This window comes from Lepidochelys kempii, chromosome 11 (assembly GCF_965140285.1).
Source record: "Lepidochelys kempii isolate rLepKem1 chromosome 11, rLepKem1.hap1, whole genome shotgun sequence".
Classification (NCBI taxonomy): Eukaryota; Metazoa; Chordata; order Testudines; family Cheloniidae; genus Lepidochelys; species Lepidochelys kempii.
This window is the reverse complement of record NC_136390.1, coordinates 69,245,892-69,263,929: the sequence shown is the minus strand read 5'-3', so window position 1 is coordinate 69,263,929 and position 18,038 is coordinate 69,245,892. Positions and strand designations below refer to the sequence as shown.

The following is an 18,038-nucleotide window of genomic DNA, read 5'->3' as shown; positions in this document are numbered from 1 at the left end:
AAAAATGGTAACCAAAATAAGAATATTTAATTTTAGGATATATGCAGTAGTTAGTTGCATTGTAACATGATCAGTTTTGATCCTGATATACATATCTATAAATATTTTACTATTGAACTAAATCTGTAATTGCTCCAGTAGTTTGAAAAATGGTACATAACAGAAGCGATAATCTTTTGTAAAATAGGATAAGCAATCCATACAATACTTAACACATTCTATGTTTGTTTTAATTTGTATCTAGAGTATGAGAGAGAATCCTCTGCAGATAAAACCTGTTCAGTTCTCTCCTAATCCATCTGCTACCTTTATACCTCCTAACACATTGAACTTGAGCAGCTTTACCAAATTGATGAAGAAACTAAAAGAACTACATCCCAAGGCTAGTAGGTAAGAATATCTGGTTTTTCTCCCCGCTTTATGAATCTTATATTCAGGATAGTCAAATGAAATGATAAATGTGGAATCGGTGAGAACATGTTTATATAATGTCACTCAGTTAAAGACAGTCTTATTTCTGTCTCATTTGTTTAGCGACAATATTGTGGATGCTTTGCTGGAGGTCAGAACAAATAATAAAGGTTTCCTAAGTGGCTTGTCTATTAATGCTATTGTGGAAATGGCTTCCTTTGTTCTGAGGAAATCTGCATCCAAATGTGAGAAAAAGTAGCATGAACAGGTGAGCATTCTAGTGCAGAAAGAAAAATACTTCAAAATAGAAAATGTATCGTTCGCATGGCTGTATAACATAGCTATATGTATAGCATAGTAAATAACTCTTTGTGCTTGGAGTAACACACATGAACTTCATTGCCAGTGAGGAGTGCACTGAAAGAATTGACACTAAAGAAGAATTAACTTCTTTTGAAATAGTTGTGTGATGATCACTTAGTTTTTAATGTCTACCAAGTTAAATTGCTAACTCTATCAGATATAAATCTCACTGTGTAAAATTTAGCATACTTGAGAATATTATTCAAATTCTTTCAGAATTTCTGCTGATTTCACAACAGAAAGGTTAAATCTCCATTAACGTTACTGTACATATTGATGGTGCTGTATTTACGAAAATTTTCCAGACAAAAGTGACATCTAATGGCCTGTTCTTTTAACAGAAATCTATATAGATAGTCCAGAGAATATATACTAGACCCAGTTTTGTATTAAAAGTTGACAGTCCAAGTTCTGTTAAACATGAGGATTAGATGGGTGATTTGCCAACCTTGGTCTTTGGTGGCGGGGAGATTGTCTGATGGGATTCTCTGGGTTTTTTTTTCTTTTTTTTAAGGAACTCTGATCCTTTTTTCTTCAGCCCTGCATCTCCCATGGTTCTTGACAACTGGGCTGCTCTGTTCACTTCGCAGCTCACAGAGGCAGATCAACTTTTTGGAACCGCCAGTCTGGCTGCTGCTTCTCTGCTCCCACTCAAGGCCAATTTTTCTCCTTCTGCAATGGAGTGTGGATGGCTGTTTTAGTGCTCCTGTTTTCTCATCTACCTAAGGGCGGGGGGGTTATCAAAATTTGGGGCAGTGGTGAGCAGTGATCTCTCTCCTAGCCTCTCTTCTCCCCCTTGTTAGTTTTTGGCTGGATTTTTGAACGCTCCCACTCCGGAGCCTTCACTGCAGTGCCTCCCTGCTGGTTCCTCTGCACCTTCTAGTTATGGCAGAGCAGCCTAAAAAGCACTGAATGATTGTCAAACAGTCTTCCATCAGTGAGACAGCTGCCCCAGGATCGGCAGACAGTGAGTTGTGCCCAGTCTTCCATTGTTAACTGTGTTGGGTCCCACGGCTGAGTCAGACAAGCATGTAAAATCCCATACCCACCAGAGCAGCCGTGACTCCAATGTATGTGGGAAATTGGACCAGGAGTCTATAGCAGAGCAGGGTGAGGCTCCAAGGATGAGGACTCCAGTCAGGTTGACTAGGGATAAATCCCAAGGGGTCCCTGGAAAACAGGGTAGACTTGCAGGGTCACAAATCCCCCAAGTCCTAAAATGTGTCCTAAGCGTCATGGGAAAAGAAGTGGGGCTCAAACGTCCCTGGCCCTCTCCCATTTGGCCAGCAGGGCTCTGGAAGCATTTTTCCTCCCCACTCTGGGGTAATGGGACCCATCAGGCAAGGACTCAAAAAGAAATCTTGTCAGAGGACTTCAGGTCCTCAGCATGACTAGCTGCAAAAGGCCTCACCAAAGTGCAGCAGAGCTCATATGCTAACAGAGCTAAAAAAGTGAAAAAAGCAAACCAAAAAGGAAAGAAAAAGGCATAAGAGATCTGGGAAATAGAAGCCCTCTGATTCCTCTTCCCCCTCTTCCACAGATGATAGTGAATTGTTGGACTCTGACTCTGATCAAGACTAGGAAAAGACTCAGCAAAAGTTTGTTCCCTCTGAGAAATTCAAGGCCATGTGCAAAAAGGTTGTATCCACTGTTCAGATTCAACCCAAACAGAACCCTGTGAGTAAGCCTAAAAGCAAATTTCTCTTCTTGAAATGCTCCCTTGAGGCATGATTCCCCTACATTCCTCCTTCAGGAAAGTAATCAGGGATGAATGAGACAAGTCAAGCAAGGGCAAACATACTAACAAAAATGATCTTAGATTCTAAAGGATCCAGCAATCAAAGGTCCAGCTTACTGAGATACAGAAAGTTGACGATCCTTTAGGGTTTCTGGCAAAAGATATGATTATTCCCTCAGAAGGGGAATTCTAGATAATACTTAGTCCTGCCTTTAGTGCAGGGGACTGGACTAGATGACCTCTCAAGGTCTCTCCCAGTTCTGTGATTCTATTCTTAGTATTCCACAGTTAGAAAAATAGAGGCCACTTTCAAAGACTGAGGCCTCCTCAGCCTCCAACCGGGCATCCCTTAGAGGCTGCTGGCTTTGTGAGAGCAGCTTTCTCCTGGCTGGAAGATCTCAGAGTTCAAGGCGGAGATCCCCCTGACTTCGACTCTGTTCTGAAGAAAGTTTCCTGAGCAGCAGCGTTGCTGGCCCATCAATGGCTCTGATGAGATTCTCAGCCAAAGTGAGGACCTCCAACTCAGTGACCAGGTACTACCTATGGTTCTGTCCCTGGAAGGTGTATAGCCACTCTAAATTGGTGCTGTTCTCCAGATTTCTGGGAGTCCTGCTTTTTGGAGAGAAGCTAGACAAAGTAGTGGCGGACAGTGCTGCAAAATCGGAACAGTCCCTCCCAATGCCACACCATGCGTTTAAGAAAGAGTGCAGACTGGCCTTCAGACAGAGATGTTCCAGATGGAGACCCTAACCTCTACAATGTCATCCCTGTTCCAGGGGTACCTTCTGACTTCAGGGGATCTGGTGAGTGCATACCTCCACATGTTGATCAGACCATGCTGTTGCAGGTTCCTACAGTTTGCATATGGTGGTAGGGAGCATTATCATCTGATGCTCTTATTTGGCCTGTCTTGGGCCCCCTAGGTCTTCACAAAGATCCTGGTTTTGCAATCATAGCCAGGCTTGTCACAGGGGACCACATGTACCCCTTGCTGGACAATATCTTAATCACAGCTCCATACCTGACAACAGGACAAAGAGCCATGTCCTTGACTTTAAACCTCCTGCTCACACCCAGCTTTACTGTCAATATCGAAAAAAGCTCCTGAATTCTGTCCACCAAAATATCCCACTTGAGAGTGGACAAAGACACCTTGATAGCAAGGATACCCATGTCTGAAAAGGGTTCCAGAAGATTCAGGACCGTCTTGTATTGTTTGAGAGCGGCAAGAACCCTACCATAACACTTAGCTTTCAACAGTTAGACCTCCTAGTTTTGTGCATATGGATCACTCCATCGGTACAGTCACACATCAGGCACTTTCAGGCCTTCATCCTGAAAGTATGGGACCACTGCCTGGAATGCATGAAGGATCAAATAAAGGTTCTGGTGCAGGTGATAGACTCCTTGAAATGGGGGTGACCCCAGGGTAGCGTCCGTAAGAGCATGCTGCTTTCCTGTTCCTCACAACTGATCCCAGCCTGAAGGGCTGGGGAATAAACAGCTAAAGGCACCTGGAAGAAAGGACTCAACATAGACATTCTAGAACTAAGAGCAGTCATGCTTATGCTGTGAAGATTACATCCCAGTTTAGAGGGGAACCACATCCTTAGATAGTCAAACAACGTGATCACAGTCACATGTATGAACAACCAAGGAGGAAAAAGAATCCCAGAGTTACACACCAAAGCAATGGAAATCCTGAAGTGGGCAGAAAATTCTTCGCCATCAGGGCAGTTCACACAAAGGGAGACCTGAACCAGAAGGGGTGGAGTGGCTCAGCAGGCACAAGGTGAACAACTCTAAATCATGCCTGAATCAGGAAGCCATTGAGTTGATCATTGAATCATTCAGCCTGCACTCATGTGACCTGTTTGCAAACCACATGAACACCAAGAGACCAAGATACTTCACCAAGGAGATCAACGTGGGAACAGATGCTCTATCGCACAGATAGTAGCAAAGTCTCCTCTGAGTTTCCACCCTTAATGTTGGAAGTTGATCCAAAAAATAGAACTGGAGCAGGTGACAGTGATACTGATACTTCTCCTTGTCTGAGGAGACCTAATAGCACTGAAATTAGGATCGCCACTGCAGCTCCCAAAGAGATACAGCATCCTCTCACGAGGTCGTCTTCTTCATCTGGACCCAAACTGGTTGCATCTAACAGCCTGGCTATTGAAAGTGAAGAGCTAGTATCCTTGGGCCTTTCCTCTAGAGTTATCAGGACACTTTTCTTTTAGAAGAGCATCAAATTTGAAAGCATACTCCTCTCTCTGTACCATAGGTGCTGATTCTGTGGGTGCTCCGGGGCTGTCTCCCAAGGGGTGATTCTCCCTTCATTTTGACCAAGGTAGCAGCATCCCATCAAGGAAATTTGGCACATCTTAGATGTTAGGCCCTGAAAATCCACATCAAACGTACAGGGTCTATGAAGAGAATGGGGTGTCCTACTTGTATCTTTCTGCATGAAATGCCAAGAACTCAGAGCATCCAACTTCTCTCTCACTAGAGTATTAGACTATGTATTGCAGAATGGAAGTGCACAAAGCATCGGATAGTCTGGCTCCAGCAGGGGTCATGGTACACTACAAGTGATCCCTCATGGGAAGAAAGAACTAGTGCATTCATACTGGAAATTTGTAAGGTGGCTACCTGATCAAATGCTACTACCTTTATCAAACACTACGAAGTGGACTTCCTGTCCTCAGCCTTGGCATCCTGTGGCAGGAAGGTACTTAAAGCAGTATCCCGGAAATGATTTTGCACTTTGAGGAAACGTAAATAGGAATGGATACTATTTTTCTATTCCTCTGACCTTATCCTTAACTCTCCCTACATCTGTTCACTGCTCGCTACTTCCCAGACACCAAGAATTGTGGGAGATGCAGGGCTGCAGAACGGAAAATTTCTTATTTCCTTTCTGTTGGCAGCATCTCCCACGCTTCTACCCACACTAAATGGCTCAAGGGCTAGAAGAGCAGATGCTGAGGGAGATCTGAGACTGTATTTTCTGTTTGGGTCCACTGTATATAATAGGCAGTTAAGTATACATGTTTTGCAGCTTTGGAATAACTCATCTGGCCGTAAGTAGCAGCAAAGGGAGCATGGCCAGAGTATTGGCAATTTGCTCATCCTGATCTTTGCTTTCAGGAAGTTATTTGAATTATGAGAACTGTGCTTTAAGTTGATTGCATGTAGATAAAGAAAGCAATGCTTAACATATTTAGAAATCTGTTTGATAGGGTTTTTGGAGAGGGCTAATAGTATGCTTCCTATTGCAATACAGGGCTGGAAAGAACTCAATCAGTGTTTGGCTGGTTGAATTCCTCTTGAAATAGTTACTTTAAAGCTTCTGGGATTTTATTTATTGTGTTGTTAGGGTGCCTAGAGTCATGGATAGGTGTCTTTTATTACTTTAAATCTAAATAAAATTAAAGATGATAAATGTCCTAATGTTTCTACAGAATGTCTAATTCTTAAACTATTATTTTCACAGCATTGCAAGCATGGATGCAGAAAAGACCAAGAGAACCAGTGTGGGAAAGTGCTTGTTTTTTAAATATTAGTTTTATTTATGAAACATTTATAGTATTTGAAAGCTCTGAAATATGTTGTGTTCAAGTGGATGAGCATTCTCAAAATAGATTTTTTTACAAACTTTCCTTTGTAATTTTTTGTTCCACTCGTGACAGGTAGTCAAAAATCTGTAGCAAGATTTTGACTTTCACTGTGAGGGAGCTGGATAAAATGAAAACAGCCTTCTGCTTCTGAGGCTCTGAAGCAACCAAGTCATTAGTTTCCAATGGGAAAAAGTTAACATCTGTGTAAAAACTGTAATCCTATTAGAGCATGTTAATGAGAAAAAGGTTAAAAATAACTTTAAGAAAAGTTTGCTCTTGTTAAAGTTTGTTTATAGATATTCCAGTGTATGCTTTCAAGTTTCCTGTGGATGAACATCCACTGAGGAAATACCTTTTGAGTATCTTAAAGTCAGTCCTGGAAGCTGATGTAACATCTAAACATATTTTGCAGCATATTATATGTAACACTGTAGTGTGAAACAAATGTTACATCACAGGGTCTTCCATTCAGCAAGTTACCAGTGTTTGTTTTGCAGGAGAACGTGATATAAATATCAGTTGTAGACTTTGGTTTCACAAACTTGTATTTAGACTTTAAAAATTGTTTTCAAATGTTGCCTTTGATCCTTATTTCTTAATTTTAAGGTTGTTTTAAATTTTTCATAGATTAAAGATGTAGTGCAATAGAAAAATTACACTGAGGTTTTTGTATTGTAAACGTAGCACAGTATAAACGTGTCAGGCCAACTTCCAGTTTTTGAAGTGCTGCATAAAGAACATGGCAGTTCATTATAAAGTTGTTAAAACTCAGAATTTCCATTTCAGGGAAAATTTCAGCATTTTAGAATTTCACACAAAATAGAATTTCCAAAAAATTTCTGTTTCAGTATTGTGAAATTTGTTTCAAATTTTATTTTATGGATCTTTTCATTTATATATTTTATATTATTTCATAACATGTCAGAAGTGTTAGTATATAATGTAATAGTTGAAAACTATTTTCATTTTATTTTTAAAATCAAAGGCATCTGTTACTTAGAACTAATTGAAACATGATCTTGTCTAGATCAGAGTTCCTCCTGTTTGTGTTTTAATAAAACAATTTGACAAAAATGTTTGTAAAAATCAACATTTTTCAAAATGTTATGATTTCAATGAAAGTGTCATTTGGGGGGGGGGGCACGAGGGAGGAAGTGTGACTAAAAGTTTCTGACCAGCTCTATTTCACTATTTAACAGTAGAATAGTTAAGCATTTGTAAACAAAAATAGGTGAACTTAGACCCTGATTCAGCAAGGTACTTCAGCACATGCCTAATGTTAAGCATGTGAGTAGTCCCAGAGTTAGGCACATGCTTGGCTATCTTCCTGCATTGGAAGCTGGGGAGGAGGAGAGGGTTGTTAGCCAGGAGGCTGAGCAGCAGGACTGTCTATCTCAGGGGTTCTCAAACTGGGGGTTGGGACCCCTCAGGGGGTTGAGAGATTATTACATGGAGGGTCGCGACCTGTCAGCCTCCACCCCAAACCCTTCTTTGTCTCCAGCATTTATAATGGTGTCAAATTAAAAAGTGTTTTTAATTTATAAAGGGGGGTCGCACTCAGAGGCTTGCTATGTGAAAGGGGTCACCAGTACAAAAGTTTGAGATCCCCATGTGTAGCTCCTGTTGCCGGGGAGAGGTGGGGAGGCTGAGCACACAGGCTCTCTGCCTTACCATAGCTGTGGGGGTATAGGGAGAAGGCTGAAGACCCAGGCCAGTCTGGCAGCAGGGCTGGAAGTGAAATTGACAAGAGTATTCCCAGCAGGAAGCTTTAAAAAATCCACTTTGTTTCTACTAAAACAGAATTTCCCTTCCCATGAAAAATTGTGCTTTGACATTTTGAATTTTTTTCAAAAACACAAGATATTTCCATGTTATGGCCGGCTTTACATGAAATGCTATATCACATTAGTGTGGAGAGTCACAAACGGCATTTTAGCAGACTACAAAAATGTACTCAGTGAAGCTACAGGGATTTTTAAATGGATTGAAATTTTGCCATAATGCTTGCAGTTCCCATTTGATTGAAGAAAGATGAAATTATAAAATAAACGGTAAGCAAGGAAAAAGGAATATTCAGAGTATTTAAAAAATAAATGTAGACCTCCTAGCGACTTATCTTTGTTTATGTAGTTTCCAAAACTGGACAAAAGAGTATTAGCAGAATGGTTTCAATAGAACTAGGATAACGTGTTCTAAATGTCTGTGTACTGAAGTGTATGTATACAAAGTCTAAATATATAAATACAGATTCCCAGATCAGTGATTATAACTGTTCTAATTCCTCCAATTTCTGTGCTAGGTTCCCTCCAATAGGGGTATTGGGTTTTTTGGTGGTGAGGTTTTCTTTTTTGTTTTTGTTAATCAGGTAAAACAATTTTTTATCTTACCTCTCCCTGACCAGGAAGAAATAAGGAGCTACCAAGACTAACACCACAAAAAAACAAACAACCCTTCCCCCCTCCCCCCAAACCACTAAAACAAACAAGCCAACAGATTTACACTCCTACCACTAGATATAAATAAGGGGAATTGTATAAGAGTATGAATAGCAATCACAAAATCTCCCTCATATGATCTAAAATGGTGTCTACTAGGTAGCTTACGGACTTGAACATGCAAAATAATAAACACACCCCTTTGGTAAGAGTACCCAGATTTCTGCTTGTTACATAAGGGCAGAAGGAAGGTGGAAATCAGGCCTCAAGTGTGTACTTTGCAGCTAGTTTCCTTTTCAAGTTTTACTTTGGGACTCGATATTCTTTTCAGCCTTTAAAAAAAATAAAATTAGTATGTTTCCTGTTAACTCTTGAATAATTCTTGCTTATGGGCTTTCTCATCCTCAGTACCGAGTGGCTTTGTCACACTTGGGTAATGGAATGGAACTCTTCACCACCTTTCTTTTTTGACTCCACCAAGGTCAGTAGTGAACAAAAGTTGTTACAATCTGATAACCATTTTCAGTGGTCCACAAATGACCATCTTACTTCATTTCCAAGTGTCCACATCCAAAAGCCTGCTTGCAATTGATAGTCTCTCCTTGGTTGCTATTGATTACAAATGCTATGGAAATAGAACTACAGTATTCTCTTACCCATGGAGATAGTCCCACCAGGTCATGGTTGAGGCACATTGCTTGTGCAGTGTGTACAAGTTTGTTGAGTCTGTTACTGCTGAGTGTTGTCCATCTGGCACCTTTCACCAACATCAAATTCTCTTCACACCAAACCCAGATACTAATTTGGATGATTCACAGGCCTCTTTACACTCAAGTGCAATTTTGAAAACTGTTTTATAGATGTATTTGGGGACATTTTGGTTTTAATTTTGCACTGCAGCCTTGTTAAGTTCAAATATTCAAAAATAGTTTGATTTTATGCCTAAATTGTGGCTATTGCCCTGCTTTTTTTCATAAGTATAACGATGTAAAGATACAAGTACCAATTCTTGTTCTCTTTCAGTATTTCAGTTACCAAGTGGTAATAATTTTTTTGTCTCATTTCACTGTAGATCTGGTGGTCTCTGAATGTTCGAAACCTTTACTCTTTGCTTGTTATCATGAGCTTGTTCCAGCTCCCATTGAAGTCAATGGCAAAATTTCCATCGGTTTCAGTGGTATACCGTCAAGCCTTTATTTATTGTTTCTTACAGAAACTACCTATTTGGGGTTTTTTAAAACTAGCCTTTTAATGATGAATTGATGATTGTCACTTAAGATTTTTCTAAATCAAACTTTACTATAGTTCAGAGTAAAATGTTGTTCTCACACCTGGTGCAACTTCATGAATTTCTATGGGAGTGCACATGGTGGTGGTGGATAATTTGATCCATACACAATATATGGACTGCAGTGAGATGCAAAATAATACATTGTAAAGATCATATAATTTCTTATTCCCAAAACAAATAAACAATTCTTCATTTAATTTGTTTATATAGTTTTTATACTAAAGTCCTTATATTGGCTCCCAGAACATCTCACAATTTTTAATATATTTATCCTCACTTATAAGGTAGGGAAATACTATTTATCCCCATTTTACAGATGCAGGAACTAAAGCACAGAAAGACTAAGCAATTTGATCAAGGCCACACAGGACATCTATGGCAGTGCAGGGCGTTGAACTCCAGTCTCCCAAGTTCTAGGCTAATGCTCTAATCCAGGGGTGAGCAAACTATGGCTCGTGGACCGGATCCAACCCGTCAGGGCTTTGGATCCAGCCTGTGGGATTGCCACCCTTGTGGTGTGCGGGCCCCAGACTGCTCCCAGAAGCGGCTGGCACCAGGTCCCTGTGGCTCCTGGGGGAGGGAGGGGCAGAGGGCTCTGCGTGCTGCCCTCGCCTGTGGGTACCTCCCCCCGCAGCTCCCATTGGCTGTGGTTCCCCATTCCTGGCCAATAGAAGCTGTGGGGGGAGGTACCCACAGGAGAGGGCAGCCGGGACATGGTGCCAGCTGCTTCTGGGAGTGGTGCGGGACCAGGGCAGGCAGGGAGCCTGCGTGGGCACCGCTGCCACCTTGGAGCTGCTCCAGGAAAGCGGTGCCAGGCTAGAGCCGGCACCCCAAGCCCCTCCTGCACCCCACACTCCAACCCCCTGCCCAGAGGCCCCGTCTGCACCCCAACCCCCTGCCCTGATCCTCCTCCCTGCACCCCTGTCCCGAGCCTCTTCCCGCACTCTGCATCCCCTCCTGTACCCCAACCCCCTTCCCTGAGCCCCCTTGTATACCCTGCACCCCTCCTCTACTCCAACCCCTTGCCTAAGCCCCTTTCTGCACACCTCACCCCCTCCCACACTCCCTCCTGCACCCCAACCCCCTGCCCCAGCCCTGCATGCAATTTCCCCTCCCAGATTTGGCCCTCAGGCCAAAAAGTTTGCCCACTCCTGCTCTAATCACTTCCTTTCTATGCCCTGGTCTACACTAGGACTTTAGGTCGAATTTAGCAACGTTAAATCGATTTAAACCTGCACCCGTCCACACAGTGAAGCCCTTTATTTCGACTTAAAGGGCTCTTAAAATCGATTTCCTTACTCCACCCTTGACAAGTGGATTAGCGCTTAAATCGACGTTCCCAGCTCGAATTTGGGGTACTGTGGACACAATTCGATGGTATTGGCCTCCGGGAGCTATCCCAGAGTGCTCCATTCTGACCGCTCTGGACAGCACTCTCAACTCAGATGCACTGGCCAGGTAGACAGGAAAAGAACCGCGAACTTTTGAATCTCATTTCCTGTTTGGCCAGCGTGGCAAGCTGCAGGTGACCATGCAGAGCTCATCAGCACAGGTGACCATGATGGAGTCCCAGAATCGCAAAAGAGCTCCAGCATGGACCGAACGGGAGGTATGAGCTCTGATCGCTGTATGGGGAGAGGAATCCGTGCTATCAGAACTCCGTTCCAGTTTTCGAAATGCCAAAACCTTTGTGAAAATCTCCCAGGGCATGAAGGACAGAGGCCATAACAGGGACCCGAAGCAGTGCCGCGTGAAACTGAAGGAGCTGAGGCAAGCCTACCAGAAAACCAGAGAGGCGAACAGCCGCTCTGGGTCAGAGCCCCAAACATGCCGCTTCTCTGATGAGCTGCATGCCATTTTAGGGGGTTCAGCCACCACTACCCCAGCCGTGTTGTTTGACTCCTTCAATGGAGATGGAGGCAATACGGAAGCAGGTTTTGGGGACGAAGAAGATGATGATGAGGAGGAGGTTGTAGATAGCTCACAGCAAGCAAGCGGAGAAACCGGTTTTCCCGACAACCAGGAACTGTTTCTCACCCTAGACCTGGAGCCAGTACCCCCCGAACCCACCCAAGGCTGCCTCCTGGACCCAGCAGGCGGAGAAGGGACCTCTGGTGAGTGTACCTTTTAAAATGCTATACATGGTTTAAAAGCAAGCATGTGAAAGGATTACTTTGCCCTGGCATTTGCGGTTCTCCTAGATGTAGTCCTAAAGCCTTTGCAAAAGGTTTCTGGGGAGGGCAGCCTTATTTCGTCCTTCATGGTAGGACACTTTATCACTCCAGGCCAGTAACACATACTCGGGAATCACTGTAGAACAAAGCATTGCAGTGTATGTTTGCTGGCATTCAACCAAAATCCGTTCTTTCTCTCTCTGTGTTATCCTCAGGAGAGTGAGATATAATTCATGGTCACCTGGTTGAAATAGGGTGCCTTTCTTCAGGGACACTCAGTATAGCCCATTCCTGCTGGGCTGTTTGCCTGTGGCTGAACAGAAATGTTCCCCGCTGTTAGCCACAGGGAGGGGGGAAGGTTGAGGGGGTAGTCACGCGGTGGGAGGAGGCAAAATGCGACCTTGTAACGAAAGCACATGTGCTATGTATGTAATGTTAACAGCAAGGTTTACCCTGAAAGAGTGTAGCGACTGTTTTATCAAATGTCTTTTTAAATACCGCTGTCCCTTTTTTTTTCTCCACCAGCTGCATGTGTTTCAATGATCACAGGATCTTCTCCTTCCCAGAGGCTAGTGAAGCTTAGAAAGAAAAAAAAACGCACTCGCGATGAAATGTTCTCCGAGCTCATGCTGTCCTCCCACACTGACAGAGCAAAGATGAATGCATGGAGGCAAATAATGTCAGAGTGCAGGAAAGCACAAAATGACCGGGAGGAGAGGTGGCGGGCTGAAGAGAGTAAGTGGCGGGCTGAAGACAGGGCTGAAGCTCAAATGTGGCGGCAGCGTGATGAGAGGAGGCAGGATTCAATGCTGAGGCTGCTGCAGGACCAAACCAGAATGCTCCAGTGTATGGTTGAGCTGCAGCAAAGGCAGGTGGAGCACAGACTGCCACTGCTGCCCCTCTGTAACCAACCGCCCTCCTCCCCAAGTTCCATAGCCTCCACACTCAGATGCCCAAGAACGCGGTGGGGGGGCCTCCGGCCAACCAGCCACTCCACCACAGAGGATTGCCCAAAAAAAAGAAGGCTGTCATTCAATAAATTTTAAAGTTGTAAACTTTTAAAGTGCTGTGCTTAAAGTGCTGTGTGGCATTTTCCTTCCCTCCTCCACCACCCCTCCTGGGATACCTTGGTAGTCATCTCCCTATTTGTGTGATGAATGAATAACGAATGCATGACTGTGAAGCAGCAATTACTTTATTGCCTCTGCAAGCGGTGATTGAAGGGAGGAGGGGAGGGTGGTTAGCTTACAGGGAAGTAGAGTGAACCAAGGGGCGGGGGGTTTCATCAAGGAGAAACAAACAGAACTTTCACACTGTAGCCTGGCCAGTCATGAAACTGGTTTTCAAAGCTTCTCTGATGCGTACCGCGCCCTCCTGAGCTCTTCTAACCGCCCTGGTGTCTGGCTGCGCGTAACCAGCAGCTAGGTGATTTGCCTCAACCTCCCACCCCGCCATAAACGTCTCCCCCTTACTCTCACAGATATTGTGGAGCACACAGCAAGCAGTAATAACAGTGGGAATATTGGTTTCGCTGAGGTCTAAGCGAGTCAGTAAACAGCGCCAGCGACCCTTTAAACGTCCAAATGCACATTCTACCACCATTCTGCACTTGCTCAGCCTGTAGTTGAACAGCTCCTGACTACTGTCCAGGCTGCCTGTGTACGGCTTCATGAGCCATGGCATTAAGGGGTAGGCTGGGTCCCCAAGGATACATATAGGCATTTCAACATCCCCAACAGTTATTTTCTGGTCTGGGAAGAAAGTCCCTTCCTGCAGCTTTTGAAACAGACCAGAGTTCCTGAAGATGCGAGCGTCATGCACCTTTCCCGGCCATCCCACGTTGATGTTGGTGAAACGTCCCTTGTGATCCACCAGAGCTTGCAGCACTATCGAAAAGTACCCCTTGCGGTTTATGTACTCGCCGGCTTGGTGCTCTGGTGCCAAGATAGGGATATGGGTTCCGTCTATAGCCCCACCACAGTTAGGGAATCCCATTGCAGCAAAGCCATCCACTATGACCTGCACATTTCCCAGGGTCACTACCCTTGATATCAGCAGATCTTTGATTGCGTGAGCTACTTGCATCACAGCAGCCCCCACAGTAGATTTGCCCACTCCAAATTGATTCCCAACTGACCGGTAGCTGTCTGGTGTTGCAAGCTTCCACAGGGCTATCGCCACTCGCTTCTCAACTGTGAGGGCTGCTCTCATCCTGGTATTCATGCGCTTCAGGGCAGGGGAAAGCAAGTCACAAAGTTCCATGAAAGTGCCCTTACGCATGCGAAAGTTTCGCAGCCACTGGGAATCGTCCCAGACCTGCAACACTATGCGGTCCCACCAGTCTGTGCTTGTTTCCCGAGCCCAGAATCGGCGTTCCACAGCATGAACCTGCCCCATTAGCACCATGATGCATGCATTGGCAGGGCCCATGCTTTCAGAGAAATCTGTGTCCATGTCCTGATCACTCACGGGACCGCGCTGACGTCGCCTCCTCGCCCGGTATCGCGTTGCCATGTTCTGGTGCTGCATATACTGCTGGATAATGCGTGTGGTGGTTGATGTGCTCCTAATTGCCAAAATGAGCTCAGCGGCCTCCATGCTTGCCTTGGTATGGCGTCCGCACAGAAAAAAGGCGCGGAACGATTGTCTGCCATTGCTCTGACGGAGGGAGGGGCGACTGACGACACGGCTTACAGGGTTGGCTTCAGGGAGCTAAAATCAACAAAGGGTGTGCCTGTACATCAAGGAGTATTTCAGGCAGGACTGCACAGAGGGTTCCAATAAGAAATGGTGCACCAAAATTATCGTTGTTATTGGAACAAGGAGGTTAGCCTGGCCTCTGATTGATACATGGCTAGATTAACCTCGCTGCGCCTTCTCTGTGACTGACTGCAGTGTGATCTAGACAGGGGAGGAGGAAAATGAGTACAAAACAAATCTGGTCTATTTCTTGTTCTGACCCACTCCATCTATCCTTTACATCTTTGGCTGGCAGCAGACAAAAAAGGCGCGAAATGATTGTCTGCCCTTGCTTTCACGGGGGGAGGGAGGGTGGGAACGGGGTCCTGACGATATGTACCCAGAACCACCCGCGACAATGTTTTAGCCCCATCAGGCATTGGGATATCAACCCAGAATTCCAATGGGCAGCGGAGACTGCGGGAACTGTGGGATAGCTACCCACAGTGCAACGCTCCGGAAGTCGATGCTTGCCTCGGTACTGTGGAAGCGCTCCGCCGAGTTAATGCACTTAATGCACTTAGAGCATTTTCTGTGGGGACACACACACTCGAATATATAAAACCGATTTCAAAAAAACCGACTTCTATAAATTCGACCTAATTTCGTAGTGTAGACATACCCTATGTGCTGTGTATACATTGAGCTCAGCCTTAAGTGGTCCATTGATCACCTCCCTGCAGTTTTGTTCTTCTCCAGCAGTTGGCTCAAGTGTTCCATAGCTGATATTTCTAGGTAATATAAGTAAAAAGATCATATTTCAGTGAAACAGGATTTCTTTAATTTTGGAATGCCATTTCTATTTCAGGTATTACTAAGACACACATTACTGTGGTTCTTCAGTGCCCCTTAGATTTAGGCATGGAAATAGCTTTTTAAGCATCCACAGCTTTAGTGTACTGGATGTTTAATAAGTTGTCAATGTTATGTAAAAAAATCTAAAGTTCTTTCCTGAAAATGAAATCTCCATAGTGTGGCCTAAGTTTACATGCACATCTTAATATGGAACATACAGAAGCCAGAGCAGATTGTATTTTAATTAGTAAAAGAAATCTGTTTATCAATGCTGAAAAATCCACTGTAAATTAGCTCTGCAGGTTGTATTAAGTGCTCCTTGCTTGGCTAATAAAGACACCCATAAAGTAATGATAGAAAGCTATTTAAGGGGTCTAAAACTGTATAATAATTAGAATTCTGAGTTGCTGGTGCATAACTTAGAACATTTGTTTAAACTTGACTGTTTTATAAAAATGTTAGAACTATATTCCATTATGGTAGTTCACACAGATTTGATGAAAGCTTCTGTTATCTTTCCCTTCAAAAAATCACATTGGTGTATTGCTCTTCTCAATTCAGATAAACCCCTCACTTCCAATTTAAACCTCTGCTCAGTTGAAAGTGTATCTTATCTACTGAAGGTAAGCCAATAGCTGGTATTGAGGTGTTTTATTTATAGCAGCCAGCATTGCAAATTCAAGCCTGAATATGAAATTCATGCCTCAAAGCTGTTGTTTCCTGCTCACACTATTAATGAAAATTCTGCAGACAAATCCTGTTACACCATTGACTTCAAATGCTGACCTTACTGTTACACTTGTCCATGCAACCCCACTGAGGGCAGGATTTGATCCTGTAATTGGATTTTAGTTGATAATTCTGGGACATAGTCCAGCTCTGTTATGTAGCTGTGTTGGATCTGCAGGGCTCATAGGAGTAAAAATGCATATGGTTACATACTAAACGCAGGTATGACTAAAAGTGTACAGGATATATCGGATGTTTGCTATTTTTACACAGTTATTTCTTAGGGCAGAGCTACACCAAAAGTCAATAGGAGTAATTTGTGATGTACTTGAAGAAAGGCACTGAGCTCAAGATTCCCCCCCCCCCACTCTTGCATACCTTTAATTACTAGTGAGCCTGCTGTGGATTGAGCCTTGTTAACTCATTAGTAGTGTACCACTAATCACCTTATTTTAAAAAAACAAGTATTTCCAGATAAGGATGAGCTTAAGTATATTATGCAAGTGAAGCCACTTAACGTTGCAGGAGGTAATAGATTCAAGGTAATAATTTAATCAATTGTAACATCTTTTATAGTCCTTTATCCAAAAGTACACTAACTTCAAGAGGTTAGGATTTATGTATAATCCCATTCAATATCTAGGGTAAGTTTTAGTACTGAAGGAGTAATTTATCAGAGTCCTATCTAAAGACTTAAGGAACTGCAGTTGCCCTAATGAAAAGAAAAGAGGCTTTTTTATCTATGAGTGAAGCCTGCCTTCCTTAGCATTTCAACTCGCCACCAATATATTTCTTCTTTCCTCCGCTCTTTTTTGACGTCTGTCCCTAATGGCTGCCATCCTTCCTTAAGCCTAAGGCAGTGGGACCCAACATTAAACAGGAGGTCCACATAAACCTAAGCACAACCTTGTGTGGGCCAAACGCATTCTACATATCTTAATAAGATTTAAATCTGTATTGATTTATATTTAAGTCCATCTTGTTTTGTATGCATTTAGAGAGGTGGTGTCTAGATACAGTATTGTCTGTTTACACACTTCTGTCAACTAAATTGATGTAAACATGATGACAAAATGCTAATGAGTCAGCCGTTAGTATATTGTGTTAAAGCAGGCAGCAAGCCCTATGATATGCTCTCATGGGCCATGTACGGCCTGGGCCATAGGTTGGGCAACCCAGCCTCAAAGATGGAGCAGTTCTGTCCGGTTGAGGTAGAGCACTTTGGCCTGCAGTGGGGTATAGGTTCTGGATCCCTTCTAGGTGTAAGAGTCTGATCCAGAGGCTGCTGCAGTCAATGAAAAGATTCTGACTTCAACTGGATTATAGACCCCCCCCCCATAGTTATTCAATAAGTGACCCCCAACAATCTGTGGTGGTAGGACTTCTCTATAAGGTGGAGCACTAACTACTCTCAGAAACCTCAAAAATGACTGCCTTACGGTTGAGTGTTGTGTGACTTTATTTACTGGTTCCAAGCTAGCAGGTTTCCTCATATTACAACAGATGGCAGCAAAGCAAAGGATTTTGTTGCTCAAAATACTTTGAAGATCTTTCCAAGCGTCTAACTTTTCTTTTTCCTAAATGAGTGAAACTATGAATGTGCTATTTTTGTGGGTGTATATGCAGTGTCACCAAAGGCTCTTTAGCAAGGTAAGCTCTCATGGGATAAGAAAGAAGGCCCTCTCATGGACCAGTAACTGGTTAAAAGATAGGAAACAATGGGTAGGAATAAAGGGTTAG

The 18,038-nt window shown here is 43.5% G+C and overlaps 1 protein-coding gene across 1 annotated transcript in view; it reads left to right on the top strand.

Annotated features, from left to right (window-relative positions):
• The window catches only part of RBM44 (RNA binding motif protein 44), a 44,203-nt gene extending 37,259 nt beyond the window's left edge, over window positions 1-6,944 (top strand). Inside the window, exons 12-14 of the mRNA XM_073306754.1 lie at window positions 245-390; window positions 535-679; window positions 6,012-6,944. Coding sequence (XP_073162855.1) covers window positions 245-390; window positions 535-670 — 282 coding nt within the window. The 3' untranslated portion in view covers window positions 671-679; window positions 6,012-6,944. The remainder of the gene's footprint in view (window positions 1-244; window positions 391-534; window positions 680-6,011) is intronic.
• Window positions 6,945-18,038: the final 11,094 nt, after the last annotated feature.